Source organism: Folsomia candida, unplaced genomic scaffold (assembly GCF_002217175.1).
Source record: "Folsomia candida strain VU population unplaced genomic scaffold, ASM221717v1 Fcan01_Sc005, whole genome shotgun sequence".
In the NCBI taxonomy this organism is placed as follows: Eukaryota; Metazoa; Arthropoda; class Collembola; order Entomobryomorpha; family Isotomidae; genus Folsomia; species Folsomia candida.
Genome location: NW_019091197.1, coordinates 157,656 through 177,329, shown reverse-complemented (window position 1 = coordinate 177,329; position 19,674 = coordinate 157,656). Strand labels below are relative to the sequence as shown.

The window sequence follows — 19,674 nt, the reverse complement described above, 5'->3', positions numbered from 1 at the left end:
TTTTTAACAGTGTAGTATTCGCAAGAGGAGATTTATTTCTTATCGAACTAATAAAATTGCACATGTGCAATTTTAATTGTTGCCCGAAATAAAAAGTGAGGATTATGTAAATATACCGGGATTTTACGCAGAATTAATTATCTAATTTCAGATCGGCGGCGTCCTCTCCGTTGTCCATAATTCCATCGGGTTAAATTTGATGATCAACTATCCCGACCAATTTATAAATCCTGGCTTTCACCAACATCGTGCGTATATTGAACAATATCCCATTTTTAAATGCACCACCATTTGCATATGTATGCAAATATGTACCACATATAAATTAATTTTTTTACAGCAATTCGCTTCATCACGATCGGTTGCATCCAGATCTTCATGGCGATCGTATTCGTAATCTTGGCATGCCTCATGATCCATGGATATCGCGTGGTAAGCTACACTCTTAAAAATCTAGGGGTAAAATAATACCAAGCGGTAGTAATGTGTTACTCAACCAAGGTGGTATTGATAAGTAATTCCGTGTAGGTTTAACCATACAACGGTAGCAATTTGTTTACAGACCTCTATAATTTAGCACTAAGGGCATCAATTTTAATACCGGGAATTCAACAAATCCATTTCTAACAGCGTGTAACTATATTTCTCTAAAATTAGTGCACTTTTAATAAAAATATTGAAGGTATTCATTAGAGATGAGTCGGGTAATGGGCCAACCGGGTTGAAACCGAATTGCTCACCCGCCGATCGGGTTCGGGCGGGTCGGGTTTTCAAAATGTTGGGCCCGACTCACCTCTAGTATTTATGTATGATTCCTTCGTAAGTATTGTTAGTATTTTTCGTATCATAAAATAAGTTACGACGGATACGAACCTTTACAATCGTTCTACTTAGGTTACGATTTTAATGAAGCTAAAACCCTGGTTTTTGCTCGAAGAAATAATGAATACCCTCATTAATCTCATTTTCAGCGAAATCCGCGCCTCATCATTCCGTGGTTGATCTGGAGCTATGTGTCCCTTGGTATCGGTACTGTCGCGATTCTGGTCACTTCTGTACTGATCGCTGTCGCTGGACAAGTCGGCGTGGGTTTCGCTATGCTCGCTGTGGGCCGGATTTTCCTGGCAATGCAGACTTACTTTGTCCTCGTGGTGAAAAGATTTATCGACGAGTTGAAGGGAAGCGCTGTTGATTAAAGTTAATATTTTGGAAGTAAAATGCTTGTAGTAAAAAAACTTCGTTTTCTTCTTACGAAAATATGTATGCTAAATTTGCTTTCGATATTATTTTGCAGGCTGTTTGATATGTACTATAAAATTAAAAATATTTAATAAGACTATATTTTTAACATCTTGTATACATAAAGTTTAAATCGGTGTGAGAGGACATAGATAATTAACAAATTATTATGTTGCAAGCTTTTGAATAAATTTACCGCTATTATCCATCAGGTGAAGCACAATTGAAAATCATAGCAAGATCTAAATTTTATTTTTTTGAAGGCTTCTTAAACTTGAGATCTTCCCCTTCAAAAATTGTCAAAACCTGACGTGTAGATTGTTCCTGATTGAAAACAAATTGCTTTATAAATTTATCGTCGATAACTTTTAAGTTAATTCCGATACGATAATGTCCATATATTACGTCATCATTTTGGCGGGTGGGTGCTTTACATAGGTCTTCCTATCTTTCCAATGTTTAAATTCCCTATCCCTTAATATATATGTTGGGTGGATGGGTGACAAAATCGAGAATTTTTGAGGACGTAATATATATATGGCCCCTAGTCCATAGGCCATCCAGGCAAAATGCTGCACATTCGGTTCGATGAATAAGGTCAAAATTTGCAAAAACATTCAATTTCAGTTTAACAAGAATGCATATAATCATGACAAAAAAAGTTAAACCGACTAGTAAACCTCGTTTAAAGACGTAGATTTAAAGTGAGTTGAAAATAGAGGACATATCTTGCTAAATAAGAAAACTCAAATAGAGTTAACATTATTTATACCTACTTTTATAATATCTAAAATGATGGCGGAACAAAATTTAGCCGGGTCTCTAATTATAGCAGGATCTATGACGCCCGGTTTTGGAATTTAGCCCCGCCTATAAATAGAGTATTTACGGTACATACATAAATATGTGTAGTATTTACATATGAAGATCAAGCGATTTTTAAAGCGCGGTGATTTATATCGTGTCGAATGTCATTAAGTTCGTGCATGCATATAGACATATGTACATAGAACAATCGAAGCTACCAAAATAACAAGTATTTTACACTACATTATTTGCATACACCATTTATTTCCGTCGTTTCATTGTTCCCAATATAAATAAACAATCATTCAAAAAAAATTTACTACAACAAACTGGCCCAATTCGCACAATTAATTGCTTTAGACGATTAATTCCCAAAGACAAGTCATGTCAGGAGGCAAGGGGGCAATAGACCTCGCCTTATTTGCCCACCCAATCTTACCCAGGTCAAAATAGATTCCCCTAAATACACGAGACTCTCCTTGACATTTTAGCTCAGAATAGAGGACCAAACACTGATTGAACGTGTTGAAAGAGACCATCTGCAAGTCCACGAAGCGATGAAGACCAACACAACCGGTTGGGTCCTCAGTTGACACGGAGGTGTGGGCATAACCTCCTATTTACGATTCAAAATTAGTTAAGTAATCTCCCCTTTTTGTGTAAAAAATAAAGGGCGTGGGAAAAATGAGGTGGCGCATTTTGAGGTGACGACTGAAATGTCGTTAAATTTGACACCCGGTTTTGAAATGATTTCAAAAACAAATTTAGAAATTCACACCTGTAAAATTAACCCCGGTGTGGCCTTCGTATAGGAGACTTATGGTTGCCTCAGTTTCCACTACAGCGGACAGGATGGTCCCGATTGCAATCAAGATGTGCCAAGTAGGATAGAACGTCATTTCGTTATTTAAAATGTGTAATTTCCTCAAATTTTAGCTAAAAAGTTACCAAGTGATGATTTTCCTCCGGACCGATTACCTTATATATTACTGACTTTTTTAAACGTGTGACGCAAATTAAACAGTATTTGCTAATCAGACAATAGTTCCGACAGATTAAGAATTTCCTATCACTGTGAGGATTAATTTTAAGTATCAATGGAATTAGTTTCACACAAAGACAAATTAAACTTAATTGGGACATTATTTAATACGATTACTGCGAAAGGAGGAATAAATTAATAAATTTGCACACTGTGCGGCATTCTAATGCTCTAAATTGGAAAGTTTTATTCCTCCTTTTATCTTCATTAAGTTTATCCCCGTAATAAATTGGGGATATATTACTTGGAACGAAACTCTTCCTGGAAGCTACAAATTAATAGTTTTTTTCTACGTTTTACCATTATGTGGGGCTTAATTATTATTTATATAGTTATTACTGTTTCAGGGAAATTTTACAGATCCAAATGTAAGTAATTGATACATGTATCAATTACTTACATTTGGATACATATACGTACATATACGTATATGTATTTACTCAGCTTGCGTCACGCAAAGTAATCCTCAGGGTTTCGATTGGTAAAAACCAAATTTACCAGGGCAGCGGGAAAAAGGCACTCTTATCAAACACCGAAAATATAATTGCGGAAAATCGCCTCCCACCAATGGCCTCCTAAGGAAATTATCTGTAGCCCCCAATACAAATGGCCTCCAACCAATAGCCTCCTGAGGAAATTAGCCTCCCTTACCAATGGCCTCCCACCCAATCTCCTTCCCACTCAATCGCCTCCTAGGCCAATCGCCTCCAACCTAAAACCTTCCCATGATGAATGCATACATTTTTTAAATAGTTAACTTATCCAAATCTTATCAGTGTCATATTTAAGAACCTAGAGTGCAGACTTCATTTAGTCCGAGTCAGGGATATAGAGCCAATTTCTAAATTTTTATCCGAATTGACCAGATTATTACAAGGTCAAATGTTTGACAAATTTTTTATTATATTTGGCACCAAATTTTTAAGAAGTATTTACAAATCCAGCGCCTCGCCCTTTGATATATTTTACGTGTTTGTATGTTTATCTACTTATTTATTGGTTGGTCCCTTCCGATGCGTCTAGTCATCGATTCCATTGAACGTAGGACTCTTCGCCAAAATCAGCACATTCGGACCGCTAGAAATACTCCGTCTTAAACGGTTTGACCTCTACTTAAAAAAACTACGAGACAGCATTACATATTTTTCTCACTTTGTTCCTTTGTGTCAAATGAAAGCAAAATTATCAAAAATTATCTAAGAACTACAATGGACAGAGGTTCTGGACGTGATTTAAATTAAAAGAGGGGTATCAGACGCCACCGATTTTGATTAAATTATAAATGATTTCACCAGTCAGATATTCGGATTAGCTGATCTTGTGAAAATAATTAATGCTGCTAAGCATGGTCAGTTATTGCTGACACAACCATGGCGATAGCTTTAATAAAACCGTTGTTTTGTAACATGTTCATCAAAATGACATTGTCGTAGTACAATTTGCGCCAGACTTATTTTAAAATTTGTGACAAAAAATTTCGACGCAAAATAGATCGGATTTTTTAGAAACTCTTAGGCTCGGGCCTGACCCGTTTAATCTCTTCGTGTGTACACTACAGACATATTTATGTAGATATATACATGTCAGGTAATTCAGGCTATGAATATGATTTATTTGTTAAAATTATTAGTAAAATGTTTAAATATTTAGCTAGATATATCTTTTTGCTGCAGTTAAATGTACCAGTTAACTGTATCTATGTATTCACATACTTAATAAGCCAAATGTAAGTTTTTACTAAATACTGTATTTTCTTTAGTAGTAGTTAAGAATTATGGAAAATATTCAAACACCACTGAAACAACATGAAAATTCTGCAATCTCCCCGGCAGTCACCCCGTTATAACTTTATAATAAAGTTAAGCATAGGGTTTTACCAAATACATAAATAGAAATATTCATATCCATATCCATACAAATTCATAGAAGTCTTTACGCAAATGCGTATTCACTGAATTTACTGTATACTTGCAAACTTATTAGAATTATTACGACTTGAACAGAGTCATCAGATTTCTCAGAAGAAAAAAAGAGTACGAAACGTTCTTCGAGGAAGAAAATGCTTCTCATTGTTACATGAATCGTCTTCCCTTATTTATCTACGGATGTGGGTTTGGCTCCAGTAAGATGTAATTCAATGCGGTCACCAAATCTTCATGGACCTACGTAAGTAATATTCATCTAACGCGTATATACATACATATGCTTGTACAAGAAATTACTCTTCACTTCTTACATATTCGCAATGCAAAGTTCATCTTCATAAAAGTGCTTACTCACTCATGTTGTGCTTAATAATTATCGATAAGACGGGGAGTTGAAACAAACAGTTTCTTATTCGAGGGGTGGGACCATGCATAAAGGCTGGGAGCGATTTAGGTGTCTGGGGACCTGGTCGTGGTGAGACGTACAATGTTAAAATCCGGTAAAGTCACATATTTACATATATGTATGTATTTCACACCGGTATTGATTCGGTAATAATTTCCTACCGGATTGGTAGTATGTAGTTTGGGGTGTAGGATAGGACAGAACGAGTGTATGATTTGTGTATGTACATAATTAAGACATGATGCCATGGGTAACATATGTATGTACACTGTTGAAAATCTGATATGGTGAGAAAGACATTGATTTTTAGGTACTAATGTTTCTACCTCCGTTATGGTAAAAGTTTAATACCAACCTATTACTACATCGTATTACTTATCAGTACCAGTTTGGTAGAGTTTTAATATGAATACCACTTTTTACAATTTTAACACTGAATTTCTCAGAGTGCGATCTCAAAACCTCCAAAGATGCCGCTCATGCCCTATGCACGGCCCTTACAAACTTGATAAATACGTCCATTATCACATCCTCCTTGTAGTCAAACGATTCGCCAAAACCGTGGCTCGCAATGGATTAGATGACGGCGTCATGTGTCAAATTCGCTCACACGGCTGTTTCCTGACGTATATAAATATTATTTATAGATTCGTATTCTCCAGTGAGGAACTGGAGAACATTATCATAAATAAAACGATTTCGCAAAGACTCAGTTTTATTAGTCTGAGTCCAGCCAAGCTACAAGAAAGAGGACCACTACTCGCTTTAAATAAATCGAAGTTTATACATACGCCCCCAAAATCAGCACACATTATTTCCAGCGTCCTCACCAATACCATTATTATTTCTTCAGTTTTCTGACTAAAACTCCGGGAGTAATTTAATTTTGGAAAAAAATGTCGCAAACTTGTTGCTGCGGGTGCTGCACGGTGGGCCAGGGAACGCTTACGATCGGAATTCTCAATATTGTAAGAGTTTGTATTTATTGCACAAATATTCCCACAATTAAGCAGACGCTTATTGATTAGTAAGATTGCACTTGACTAAAGTAAGATTGTAAGTGAAATAAAAATGTGAAAATTAGGCTTTAGGTTTTACACAGAATTTACGGATTTTATGCAGAATAACATAATTTCAGATCGGAGGCGTGTTCTCCATTGCCCAGAATTCCATTGCGGTCCACTTGATGATCAACAATCCTGACGAATTTAAGGATCCTGACTTTCAACAACATCGTACGCATATTAAATAATCTAAACAATATTCCATTTAAAAATGCAACAAAATTTGCATATCTAAATATATATGTAAATACCACAAACAAATTAATTTCTACAGCCAGCCGCTACATCACGATCGGTTGCATCCAGATCTTCATGGCGATCGTGTTCTTCATCTTGGCTTGCCTCATGGTCCATGGATATCGTATGGTAAATAAGCTTCACTCTAAGAAATCCAGTGTCAGGGTGGCATTTCACTTGTATGCGCGTTTTGAATTTGAATTTGTGCGTCGCAACCTTCCCTTCTGCCATGTATTTAAATGGAAATTTTGAAACAGGTTTATATCTCCAGCTTTTAGGAAATCAAGATTTTAATGTATAAATGTAGCTAAAAATCATATGTACGTAGATCCGTATTAAACTCCTACAATATCAGTAGTAAACTTTACGAACAGGTATAATTTTAATACCAAGCTGGAGAAACTTTAATACAGGTATACATATACCTCCATGAATATACCAAATTTCTAACACTCTTAAAAATTATGCGCCCCTTTTCAAAGTGAATGCACTCTGAGTTCTAAATTAGGTAAACTGTACCCAATCCAGAGTCGCGTTAACTTGCCCAAGGGTAAAGTTTACTCTTTAAATAGTTAACTTAATTTATAATTAAAACTCTCGATAGGGCTACATTAATTTTAAGAGGTGTAGGAATGAGAAATAACGGTATTGTGCAAAAATAAGGCGACCCCGGCTCCACTCGAAAGGAGCATCTCCCAGATTGATCCCGGACGTAATACCTTTATACTACGCGACCGCCACATCAATGCACCCGTCAAATCTCACTCATGCTTTTCTTCCCCACTGAGGGTAAATACGCAAAATTAGTGCACTTTTAATAAAAACTGTGATCTTATTTTCAGCGAAATCACCGCCTCATCATGCCATGGCTGATCTGGAGCTATGTGTCCCTTGTCATCGGAGCTGTCGGGATTGTGGTCGTGTCCATCATGATCGCCATCGCTGGACAAATCGGCGTGGGTTTCGCTATACTCGCTATGGGTGGGTTAATCCTGGCAGTGCAGACTTACTTTGTCCTCGTGGTGAAAAGATTCGTCGACGAGTTGAAGGGAGGCGCGATTTGTTAAAGTGTGGGACACAATTTTTTAATTATGAAAATATGCTAAATTTGCTTTCGATATTTATCTGTAAAAATTTGTATTCAAAATTTGTATAAAAATCATACACAAATGTGTACCACATTTCAGAAATCTTGTATTCAGTTCAAATCGACGTTACAGTGCGTGTTAAATGAAAAAATATATTTATTATCTTGAAAGCTTTTGAATAAATTTACATCATACTCACAAAATTAACCGATTTATTAAACAGAGTCACCAGATTTCTCAGAAGAAATAAATAAACGTTCTTCGAGAAATAAGTACATAGCTTCTCACATTGCCATAACATCTCTTCGCTTATCTAAGAATTCCAGCTTGGCTCCAGTAATCTGTAATTTAATGCGGTCTCCGTTTCAACTAAACCTTCATGCCTACATATGTACATATGCACGTAAATGATATTCATTTAATATGCACAAGAAACTAGTCTCTATTCCATATTCCTACTCCAAAGTTCATGGTGACTCATACGTACATACGTAAAAGTAATTTATGTATTAACGATAAGGGGACAAGCACTGACCAGGAACATCAAAATAAATACCGTCACATATTTACATATGTATGTGGACCCTGAAAACAAGATGGCAGGAATTTATGAATGTACACAGCTGGAGACTTGTGATATGATCCTATGACATATTTACACTCTAAATAAAAACAAGTAAAATTTCCTGGAGGTTGCGTAAAAAGAGAATGACATAACCAAAATGCAAAATTGTCCAACATTGTGCAAAATTTATCCACTCTTTTGACAAATTTTGCACACGTTTTGGTTGTGTCATGCATTGTTACTCAACCATGCTTAATCATGCTTAATGCACAGCCCTTACTAATTTGAGACAAGCGTTATGTCACTTTTTCAAAGAAAAACTGTATATATTTATACTGCTAAAAATCTGACATATTTATTTATATACATACTCCGGACTGGAATTGATTTGGTAACAACTTCCAACCGGATTGGTGGTGGTCTGTTTGTGAATGGTAAGTTTGCATTTCCAAATGGTAACGCCTGTTGTCACCACAGCCGGTAGAGTTATATATGGGCGCACTCCCATCGGTTATGATTTAATACCGGTTTTCTAAGAGTGCTTGTTTGTACATATGTACATTCCCGTAATGTACTACATATTTACTTAATTAGATGAAGCTTGTCAATCTTCACTCCCACGCCTGTTTCTTTGGTGACTTATCATTTGTACATACATATCTCTCATTAGGAACTGAAAAATAAGACAAAACGATGTCCCACACAAACAAATTTATTACTTTGCGTCCAGCCGAGATACACGAAAGAAGATCGCCCCTGGCTTTAAATAAATCACTCCATAAGTCAAAAAAATTAGCCGAAATTCTTCTCACTTTCCCCACTAACATCATTATTCATACCGTTTTCTGATTAAAAATCTGAGACTAATTTAATTCGGAAATATAGAAATGTCGGAAACTTGTTGTTTCGGATGCTGCACGGTGGGACAGGGAACGCTTACCATTGGTATTCTCAATATTGTAAGTGTTCGTGTTTATTACGTATAAAATTATTACCAGAATTTAAATTAAAAAACGTGTATATTTTTTAATGAAATTAAGTAAAACAATGTAATACAAATTCGAAGATTGTGCTCTCGACTGGATTTTACGCAAAATTATATAATTTCAGATTGGAGGCATCCTCTCCGTCGTGCAGAATTCCATTGGAGTCTACTTGATGATCAACGATCCGGACAGATTTCAGGATTCTGACTTTCACCAACACGGTACGTACATTTATTCAATTTGTCACATTTTAAAATTCATCATAGTCAATCATAAATATGTATGTATACTAGAATTTAAATATGCAAATGTGTATGTACCACAAACAAATTAATTTCTTCAGAAAGCCGCTACATCACGATCGGTTGCATCCAGATCTTCATGGCGATCGTGTTCTTCATCTTGGCATGCGTTATGGTCCATGGATACCGCGTGGTGAGCTGCACCCTTAGAAATCCAGTGTTAAAATAATACCAAACTATATTCATGTATGCCACTATCAAAGTTGTAGTGATAAGTAGTTATACCTCGATATTAAAGTTCTTCCATATCGGTACCAATTTTTTAACGACCGGGAAAATTTTAATACCGAGTGATAAAAACTTTAATACTGAGAAATTAACACCTTCGAGAAAGTACCAGATTTCTAACACTCTTAGAAATAAATTATGTTACCCTTTTGAAAAGTAAATGCACTCTGAATTCCATATTTATTAAATTATAACAAATTCAGAGTAGCGTTACCTTGATAAAAAGTAAAGCTTCCTCCTTCCTGTATTTAATACAGTTTTCTAAAACCGAATTCAGAGTGCATTTACTTTTCAAAAGGGTAACTTTATTTTTAAGAGTGTATAAACTGTAAATATATTTCTGAAAAATTAGTGCGCTTTTAATAAAATATTGTTCCTATTTTTAGCGAAATCACCGTCTCATCAAACCATGGCTGGTCTGGAGCTATGTGTCCCTTGGCGTTGGGGCTGTCGTGGTTATGCTCACGTCCTTAGTCGTCGCCGCCGCCGGAGAATTCGGCGTGGGTTTTGCTATGCTCACTTTGGGCGGACTTTTCCTGGCAGTGCAGACCTACTTTGTCTTTGTGGTGAGAAGATTCGTCGACGAGCTGAAGGGAGGCGGGATTTATTAAGGTTTCGGACACAATTTTGGGTAAAATTCTTGTCGAAAAACTAATTCGATTTTTACCTATTTATGAAAATATGATAAGTTTGCTTCCCTACTTTTTTGTCAACTATTTGATAATAAAAATTATAGATAACTATTTTATGTAACTTAATCCAAAAAATTGTATAATTTTAATCCACGTCAGAGAGCATGTTAATTAATTGGTCAAAAGATTCGTCGACAGGTTGAAAGGAGGCGCGATTTATTAAAGTTAGGGACATAAGATTGGAGAAGTAAAATGCTTACTTACAAGATCATTTCTTTAAGTAATCTAATATGCTAATTTTGATTTCGATATTATTTTGTCAACTGTTTGTAATACATGTACATATGTATTTTTTTAATGTCCACAGTTTAAAGCAAGCGTGAGGGGTGAATGTTAATTGAAAAATAATGTTGGTTGACTTGCCAACTTTTGAATAAATTTATAGCTGTTCTTCTCCATACAAAGCACAATCGAGTCGACTGAATCGACATCGACAAACTGAAAATCATGTCAGAATTTATCTGAAAGCTTCTGAAACTTTAGATATCCTCGTTTAAAAATAATCAAAATCCTGGGTGTTTACATACTTTTGAAATATTGGCTCCGGAATTCCTACCTGTCAATTGTACGTAAGTAATCATCTAAATTTAGATACTTTCCTGAGTACTGGTTTTAATTAGATACATGCATACACACTGAAGTTTGCTTGAATTGTAACAAAAAGTAAAATTGATCAAAGTCTGAATTGAAAAGTCATAAAATTTTTTCTATGATTTACCCAAAATTTTAATCACATATGTATCAAGCCCAACGTAAAGACTAAACACTGAATAAACAAGTGCATACAAGCATGTATGTTATAAATATTAACTGAATTTACACTAAATATGCTCATAAAATTATCTCATTTATTAAACATCGTCATTAGATAATGGCCAAGCGTTCTTTGAGAAATAAAGAGCTTCTCACATTGCCATAAAACTTCTTTGCTTATCTACCTAAAAATTCCAGCTTGGCTCCAGTAATCTGTAATTTCCCACGTTATCATCACGTACATATGTATGTAAGTAAATAATATTTATCTCGCACGTATTTATGTATGAACAATAAATTCGTCTCTACTGCTTATTAAATGTGTTCTTATTCTTAGACTAGCTTGAAAATGAGGACTCATATGTACATATATACACATATGTATTTATTGTGGCTTTTATGTAACTCTTAAAGTGATTACTTGTATGAACACCCTGACGATCAGATGACGAGACGGACCTAAATTAACCGTCCCGTCTATGAAGGACCCTGCATAAAGGATGGGAGCGATTTATATATCTGGACACCTGGCCGGGGTGACCTAAACTGTTAGAAATGTGGTATATGTACCTATGTACTTAGACACGCAGGTATTGATTTCTCAGTACTTAAATTTCTACCGCTCGGTATTAAAATTGTACCGAAAAGTAAAAATTAGAATTTTATTAGTGTATAATTGACTCATGCAATGGGTATAGTGAACATAAATACATAGATCTCAATACTTTGAAAGATGCATTGCAAAGGATGCTTTATGCATGCCCCTTACTAAATAACTCGACACCACCATTATCTCATCCCTTGCGTTAAAGAATTTGCGAAAACTGTACCTCGCAATGGACTATTAAGTTACACAAATGACGCCGGCTTCATATGTCCAGTTCACTGACAAGGCTGCTTCCTGTCGTGCAATCTGTATTATTTATAAATATATACGCGTTATCCAGTTACTTATGAGCTGCATAATAAAATAAAACCAGTTCACAAAGCCTTAATTTTATTAGTTTGCGTCCAGCCAAGCCAAAAAAATCACACTCTGCTCGCTTTGCATAAATAAATCAGTCAATACGCCCCCAAAATCTGCAAATAGATCCACTTTCCTCGCTAACGTCATTATAAAACAAACAGTTTTCTGGTGTTAAAATCCCAAAACTAATCTAATTAGGAAAAATACAAAAAATGTCGGAAACTTGTTGCTGCGGGTGCTGCACGGTGGGACAGGGGACACTTATCATTGGAATTCTAAATATTGTAAGCGTTTGTATTACAAAATTATTGCCAGAATTTATTGCGAGAGATTTGTGTAAATACTTTAAAACTAAAAAATGGGCATGTGTAAGGCTTAAAATGTAAAATTTAATATAGGAAAGATAAACTAGTTTCCAAAATAAAAATTCTACTTTTGAACGGATTTTATATGGAATTTACATAAATAATATTTCAGATCGGGGGCATCCTCTCCATTATCCGGGATTCCATTGAGGTCAACATCATGGTCTACTATCCCGACCAAATCAAGGAGGCTGACTTTCAGCAAAATCGTACGAATAGTTATTCATATTTATTTATATGTATATATGTATATGTCAGCTTTTCCACTCTAAGAAATCCAGTATTAAAATAATACCAAGCCGTATTTATTACATGAATCTACCCAAGATCAGTAGTCAAGTTTAGTTAAAGTTATGTATAAAAGTTTACCATATCGGCAGCAAATTTTTACGGGCCGGTATAAATTTAATACCTAGTGGTAGCAATTTTAACACCGAAAAATCAATAGCTGCTATCCCAGATATCTAACTGCGTAGAATTTCACCCCATCCACCTGTGATAAAATATGTAAATATCATAAACCAATTAATTTCAACAGGCAGTCGCTACATCACGGTCGAGTGCATTGAGATCTTCATGGCGATCGTGTACTTCATCTTCGCATGCCTCATGGTGCAAGGGTATCGCATGGTAAGGTTTATGTTTTGGAGGAAATTGTTGTCAATAAAAATTATAATATTTTTAGGTATACTTTTATTCGCAATATTATATTTTATAAAATTAGATAAGGTATATGTATTTGGGGTATCATTTTCGCGTTCGCATCGTTAGCCACGTTCGTAAAGTAATAAAGTTCTTAAGTTCGCAAAAAAAAACATTTGGCATGAAACTTGATTTGCGAACTTGCCTATATATCTTAAGGGCTAGTACATACATATGTATGTATCTAGATCGCAAAATATTTTTCACGAATTTTACAATGGAAGAAGTCCATAAATCTCTACTACTTACCGAGGTTTGGCCTTTTGCATTTTTAAAATTTAGTATTTCTTAGCTTTCAGAAGCTAAACTGTAGTAACTGATGGAAATGTGAATTTTTCCTATTGCAAAATTTGACACATTTAAACCGAATTTTCCGAATATTGTTATTTGCGAAGTGTCTTCACTTTGTTGCTTCGGATAATTTGCAATTTATAAAAAATTATGTTGCGATGCGAGCTCGCATATAAGAAGAATAAAAATACTGAGGGTATGCATTACGAGTTCGCTTGGTTAGATAGCAACGTTTGGGAAAAAGAATGAAGAAATTTTTGCTTGACAATTCATTTGCGATTGCGAATATGCGCATCTCCAAGGCTAGTAGTTAGTTCGCAAAGTTATGTTGCGATGGAAACACGAGAACTCAAAATGAATACCCCTATTGACCTTATTTTTAGCGAAACCACCGCCTCATCATGCCATGGTTGATCTGGAACTATGTGTCCCTTTGCATCGTTGCTGTCTCGATTGTGATCTTGTTCATACTGCTCGCCGTCGCTGGAGCGGTCGCCGCGGGATTTATCATGCTGGCGATGGGCGGGATTTTCCTCGCAGTGCAAACCTACTTTGTCTTCGTGGTGAAAAGATTCGTCACCGAGTTGAAGGGAGGCGCCATTTATTAAAGTTTGGGACACGATTCAATTTTTGGAAAAAGGAAAAAAATTTGCTTTTACTTAGATGAAAATATGCCAAGTTTGCGTTCGTACAAATCTGGTAAGCTAATTATTTGATAGAATATCTGTAATTGTATAAATAATTAAGGATTTCAGTCTTCATAAGCCCTTTACCACGAAGATCAGCTTACGAACCAGAAACATGCCTTTTATCTTAAAAATAGTTATTAACAATTTCATATTATTAGTACATAAGATGTCGAATTATCAGCAAAAATCCGGTATAAGCAGCAATTTTCATTTTTGACAGCAGTTAACTGAACGGCAATAAAAATAAAGATGAAATGCCTTAAATTTTGTTTGGATTGACTAAATGAAAACTTGTACATACATATATTTTTTGGATGTTTGTAAATAATATGTGTATGCATAAATATTATCAACTAAATAACTGGACCATTTTTTTAAAAAGCTGATACAAGTAATAATTATTAAGTATGTATTTATTTATGTATGTGTTAAAAATACGTATGTTCCCAAGGATTAAAAAGTTCAGTATTTCCATCGCTAGTATTGCACAAAATATTCACCACATTTGATTCAAGCATTCATTTTTTGCAGGTCTGACACTTTCATTATGAGGAAAGTCTTTATATAAATTCTCAAGTTCATACCTACACGTCCACAGTCATGCACAAATTTATCGTACAACCTAAAATATTATCGAAAAAAGTGGATTTTGTCGACCTTTTCAAGGGATACATGTCAAACTGAAATACACCAGCGTACACGCCCAAGACCTTAATTGCTCGCACTCTCCTCTTCATATATTTAATGTCACCCGCAAAATGTAGATTTCTCTGATAACCTTCTTTCACTAAACTAGCAAATTCATACACATTAATCCCAATGGGCAGAATAATTCTGATACTTATCAGGATAACTACCGCAAAACAGGGCGACAAGAGGTAGAGCGGCATCGGGATTTTCCGGTGCATCTTAATCGCCATAAAATTACTCATGATGCTCGACATTGTACCGAACGTCATTAAAAACAGGATAAGCGAACTCGTCAATTCGTGCACAATTCCCAGCAAAATTTCAATCATGGTATACCCAGCCAAAATTTGTTTCGCTCTGACCGCATCGAATTTGGTATTCATGCATTTCGCGAAATGTGACAGACATCCGTGCATAATAGTTCCGCAAATTATGATGATTGTAATAATTCCAGAGAAAGAGCTGGATGCGAAAATGTAGCAAAGTATGGAACCGTAGCTGAGTAGGAGTTGAATCAGTTTAGCAAATTTTTGAGCGATACCGCCAACCGGGATGGTCTTAGTGGAGATAAGATAAGCATAGACTTGTGAGTATCGGTCCAAGCCAAAGTAGATTTCCAGTGCTATGTAGAAATACGGGAGGAGAAAAAGGTAGTAGTAAAATGCGACGAGATAGCGTCCAAGGCGAGATCTGAATAGTTTTTGTCCATTCATTCCCCAATCTGTGGAGAAAACATAGTTACAAATCTGGTATGATCACGCAGGTATAGATTCCTCAAAATTACGCTTTCTCCTAATCCTAAATAATTATTGTTTTTATACATATTTGAGTAAAATTTCAGGTAATTTTGGACATATTTAGTACATAGAAAAAAACGTCAGTGACTAGCGTTTTGGTTCTTACGGTACGACATGAATACCGGGATATTACTGTATTATGTACTTACGAATCCTACCTTTTCAGAGGGGTACATATATGAATACTGCCTGGTATTATTTTTGTGCTAGATTTCTAAGTGTTTACATACAAATATGTATAATTATTTATTTTATGGCATATTTAGATTGTCAGTGGAAACGATATGCTACATATATTTTTAACCACGGGGTATAAAATTACCTTCAATCGACCTCTTGTCCAGGACAAAGAATTCCCCAAAAACCTGAGCGGTTATTTTTCCAACAAGTAACTTCGCCATCTCCACAGTAATTTCGAACGTTTGCAATCCACATATGCCAAACACGAAGAGAACGTTCATCATGGGGAGATTCATCAGGCCTAAAAATTGTAATCCAAAGACGAGATAGCACGTTATGACTTGAAACCAACAAAACGAGAGGACGATCAGCCAAGGGATTAGTTTTTGACTTGGAGGGTGATAAACGAGTTTCTCTTGACACGATTCCATTCCAGCGGACATGTCCAGTAGTAACCTGTGGCTTGTTCCAGCACTTTGAGAGTTTTTACAAATTCCGACATGCTTTGGGTTTCAGGGAGTTAATGTAATCGATAAAAATATGCAAATTTCATCAGTAAGTCGGTTAGCAAGTATTTGCTTGACAACTGAAAGTTCTTGTTGTCCAACGGACTAGACAATGATGATATTTCGCATGTTTTTATACTTTTGGCGTTTAATTGCAGGATCATATAAAAATTAACTAGAAAAATTTAGGTTAAGCTTAACACAGACTTGTTGCCCATATTTAAACCGTAATCATCTGAAAAATGCATAATTCGACGATTGCATCAATGTCGCATAGTCTGTTCAGACATTTCAAAACGGAATAATTCGCAAAGGTTGATAGCTGCCAATTAATGCCAACGTATTTATGTATGTGTAGAGAATAAAAAGTGAAAAATAATATAAAACATGAAAATCTAATATATGTAGAATGATTGGTATACAATTAAATCTGCAAATTCGATTTTAAAAAGGTTACTTGCCTATATTTAAAAGATATGCATCAGTAAAATACATGCTTAATTGGACCGTTTGCATTAAAAGTTTCTTTAAATGACTTGTAAAATTCAAAAGCGAGACTCCTCAGCAAAATTGTGCATATTTACATGTATTTATAATATTAAAGGTATGCATGTACATATGCATATGCGTATGGATGCATTGGTAAATGTATGCACCAAGTTGACAAATTAGTAGATGATGGAGTCGTGGCATTAAAAAATATGATAAATTAGCATTTTATTTTCAATTAGTTTATGTTAATATGTCAGTATCAGCGCATCGCCATGGCCGACGAAATCATACATTTAAAGCTTAATGGTGATGTTTAAACGTTCGTATGGCCTATGTAAGTGGGTCAAATGCTTAAAATTAGAATTATGGTAGTCTAATGTAGGGCATTACTAATTTTACATACTCCAGGAAATTTTGTTTGACTCGAGGCACTATACCCACACTACATAGCCATTCAATTTTGAAATGCATGTTCAGATTTCTACCATAACTTCTACAATTTCTACCAAAAATGAATCCAGTTTCGTCTTCCAATGGCTAAAATGGTAATTTCAGAGATCCACTCAAATCGTAGTGAAAACAAGTTCCTGGGGGACAGCAAGCAAACTGCTGTCGCAACCAACTATTTACTTGAGAAGATCGGAAGGGAAAGTCTGGCTCGTTTTACGATCCTGTTTCTTAACTTAATCTTTTTGGATTTGTCGTGGCCAGAAGAATTGGTAAATATATATGTGCATATAATTATGAGCTAAACCCACGTGCACATTATGGACTACACTCACTCCTCTACAAAAATTACCCTATCCATCAACCGTCAGACACAAGTTTATCGTGTAACACAAAATATTGTAGAAATATACCGATTTTACCGAACTTTTTAAGACAAACATATCAAATTGAAATAGACCACAGTACACCCGCAGAACCTTAATTGCTCGCACCCTCCTCTTGATATATTTAATGTCACCGCCAAAATGTAGATTTTTTCTGTAACCTTGCTTTACTAAAGTGGCCACTTCATACACATTTATCCCAACGGGTAAAATAACTGGGGTACTTATCTGGACAATTACAGCTAACGAGGGACACACTAGGTAGAGTGGCATTGGGATGTTCCTGTGCATTTTAATCGACATAAAATTACACACGATACTCACCAATGCGCCGAATCCCATTAAAACCAGAGTAAACGAGCTCGTCAATTCGTGTACAATGGCTAACAGGATTTCTATGATGGCATAACCTGCCAATATTTGTTTCGATCTAACTGGATCAAACCTGTTTTGCATGGATTTTGCGAAATGTGATAGACATCCGTGCATAATAGTTCCGCAAATTATTATGATGGTGAAAAGTCCAGAGAAGGAGCTGGATGCGAGAATGTAGCAAAATATGGAACCGTAGCTGAGAAGAAGTTGGATCATTTTTGCTAATTTTTGTACGATTCCGCCAACTGGAATGATTTTAGTGGAGACGAGATACGCATAAAGTTGTGAGAATCGATCCAAGCCAAAGTAGATTTCCAGTGCTATGTAGAAATAGGGGAGGAAACAGAGGTAGTAGTAAACTGCTTCGAGATATGTTCCAAGCCGAGATCTGAATGATTCTTGCCTACTTTTTCCCCAATCTGTGGATTAAGTACATTGTTAGAAATCTAGTATAGAAGGAACTGATTCCGCAGTATTAAAGTTGCCACCGCTTGGTATTAAATAAGATTTAGCAAATTTAATACCAAGCGGTAGCAGTTGTTTTTATTAATCAAAGGATACAAAATTACCTTCTTTCGACCTTTTATCCAAGACAAACAATTCCCCGAACACTTGGGCGGTCATTTTTCCACAAAGCAATTTCGCCATTTCTACAATAATTCCGAACCCTTGCAGTCCGCAGATTCCAAGGACGAATAGAGCATTCATCATGGGAAGATGCATAAAGCCGTAAAACTGTAGGGCAAGGACGACCAAGCACGTGATGACTTGAAACCCACAAAAAAGGAAGACAATCAGCCAGGGGAGTAATTTTTTACTTGGCGGGTAATACAAGACTTTCCCTTGACGACTGTTCCATTCAAGTGGGCATGTCCAGTAGTAACCCGTTGCCTGTTCCAAAACGTTGAGAGTTTTTATAAATTCCGACATACTTTGGATTTCAGGGGGATGTTGTGTCCGACAAAAAAATTGTAAATTATATTAGTTCGGATGTATGTAAGTAATAATTTGGTAAGGATAAACGTTGTTCGTCCGAAGGACCAGAGACCAATGACGAGATTTCGCACAGCATACATTTTCAAAGGTTTAAGGTTGGGTTGCAGATTCATATATGTATCTATTTACGGTTAACTAAATAATTTGGTTTGAAGTTACAAATTAGTTTCCCATATTTAATGTGTATGTAAAACCCTGTAAAATACGTAATTGGGCGACTTGCATCCATATAGATTCATCTACATAATATATAAGTATAAAATATAACTACTTACACATTTAAAAACAGAATAATACACGCATACATATGTACGTCAAATTTCTCTGCAAGTGTGCATCTTTATGTGCCAAATAAAAAAATATGTACACATGTATGTACGTAAACGGATATAAATATAAACTTATGTAATGATGAACGTACAAATTTGACAAATAAGCAGACGATTAAGTAATTTGA

At 35.6% G+C, this 19,674-nt stretch overlaps 4 protein-coding genes across 6 annotated transcripts; 3 read left to right on the top strand and 1 right to left on the bottom strand.

Moving 5' to 3' along the window:
- Nucleotides 1-2,329: 2,329 nt before the first annotated feature.
- On the bottom strand, nt 2,330-3,065 carry LOC118435944. Its single transcript, XM_035852494.1, has 2 exons — nt 2,825-3,065; nt 2,330-2,662 (listed from the first exon to the last, which is right to left on the bottom strand). Exons 1-2 carry the CDS (start codon nt 2,943-2,945, stop codon nt 2,403-2,405), a joined length of 381 nt encoding a protein of 126 aa, XP_035708387.1. The 5' UTR covers nt 2,946-3,065; the 3' UTR covers nt 2,330-2,402.
- A 2,990-nt stretch (nt 3,066-6,055) lies between these two features.
- On the top strand, nt 6,056-11,605 carry LOC110850171. 3 transcript variants are annotated; one of them, XM_035851910.1, is made up of 7 exons: nt 6,056-6,475; nt 6,558-6,654; nt 6,758-6,849; nt 7,563-9,332; nt 9,484-9,580; nt 9,703-9,794; nt 10,276-11,605. In XM_035851910.1, exons 4-7 carry the CDS (start codon nt 9,261-9,263, stop codon nt 10,498-10,500), a joined length of 486 nt encoding a protein of 161 aa, XP_035707803.1. In that variant the 5' UTR covers nt 6,056-6,475; nt 6,558-6,654; nt 6,758-6,849; nt 7,563-9,260; the 3' UTR covers nt 10,501-11,605. The 3 variants fall into 3 exon arrangements, with proteins under 3 accessions (XP_035707803.1, XP_035707802.1, XP_021953339.1); XM_035851909.1 differs by having other exon boundaries at nt 6,061-6,387; XM_022097647.2 differs by lacking the exons at nt 6,056-6,475; nt 6,558-6,654; nt 6,758-6,849 and having other exon boundaries at nt 6,856-9,332.
- LOC110849670 lies at nt 6,316-7,787 on the top strand. Its single transcript, XM_022097102.2, has 4 exons — nt 6,316-6,387; nt 6,558-6,654; nt 6,758-6,849; nt 7,563-7,787. The coding sequence occupies exons 1-4, from the start codon at nt 6,316-6,318 to the stop codon at nt 7,785-7,787; spliced, it is 486 nt and encodes a 161-aa protein (XP_021952794.1).
- Nucleotides 11,606-12,217: 612 nt separating the features above from the next.
- On the top strand, nt 12,218-14,841 carry LOC110850014 (lysosomal-associated transmembrane protein 4A). Its single transcript, XM_022097504.2, has 4 exons — nt 12,218-12,585; nt 12,779-12,875; nt 13,205-13,296; nt 14,043-14,841. Exons 1-4 carry the CDS (start codon nt 12,514-12,516, stop codon nt 14,265-14,267), a joined length of 486 nt encoding a protein of 161 aa, XP_021953196.1. The 5' UTR covers nt 12,218-12,513; the 3' UTR covers nt 14,268-14,841.
- Nucleotides 14,842-19,674: the final 4,833 nt, after the last annotated feature.

What these genes read in the sequence shown, in the direction of transcription:
- LOC110849670 (XM_022097102.2), top strand. Translation starts at nt 6,316, where the DNA reads ATGTCGCAAACTTGTTGCTGCGGGTGCTGCACGGTGGGCCAGGGAACG. An exon ending in TCCTGACTTTCAACAACATC is followed by an intron (nt 6,655 to 6,757) that starts GTACGCATATTA and finishes TAATTTCTACAG; the next exon opens with CCAGCCGCTACATCACGATC. An exon ending in TGGTCCATGGATATCGTATG is followed by an intron (nt 6,850 to 7,562) that starts GTAAATAAGCTT and finishes TCTTATTTTCAG; the next exon opens with CGAAATCACCGCCTCATCAT.
- LOC118435944 (XM_035852494.1), bottom strand. Translation starts at nt 2,945, where the DNA reads ATGACGTTCTATCCTACTTGGCACATCTTGATTGCAATCGGGACCATC. An exon ending in CACCGGGGTTAATTTTACAG is followed by an intron (nt 2,663 to 2,824) that starts GTGTGAATTTCT and finishes AATCGTAAATAG; the next exon opens with GAGGTTATGCCCACACCTCC.
- LOC110850171 (XM_035851910.1), top strand. Translation starts at nt 9,261, where the DNA reads ATGTCGGAAACTTGTTGTTTCGGATGCTGCACGGTGGGACAGGGAACG. An exon ending in TTCTGACTTTCACCAACACG is followed by an intron (nt 9,581 to 9,702) that starts GTACGTACATTT and finishes TAATTTCTTCAG; the next exon opens with AAAGCCGCTACATCACGATC. An exon ending in TGGTCCATGGATACCGCGTG is followed by an intron (nt 9,795 to 10,275) that starts GTGAGCTGCACC and finishes TCCTATTTTTAG; the next exon opens with CGAAATCACCGTCTCATCAA.
- LOC110850014 (XM_022097504.2), top strand. Translation starts at nt 12,514, where the DNA reads ATGTCGGAAACTTGTTGCTGCGGGTGCTGCACGGTGGGACAGGGGACA. An exon ending in TCATTGGAATTCTAAATATT is followed by an intron (nt 12,586 to 12,778) that starts GTAAGCGTTTGT and finishes ATAATATTTCAG; the next exon opens with ATCGGGGGCATCCTCTCCAT. An exon ending in TGGTGCAAGGGTATCGCATG is followed by an intron (nt 13,297 to 14,042) that starts GTAAGGTTTATG and finishes CCTTATTTTTAG; the next exon opens with CGAAACCACCGCCTCATCAT.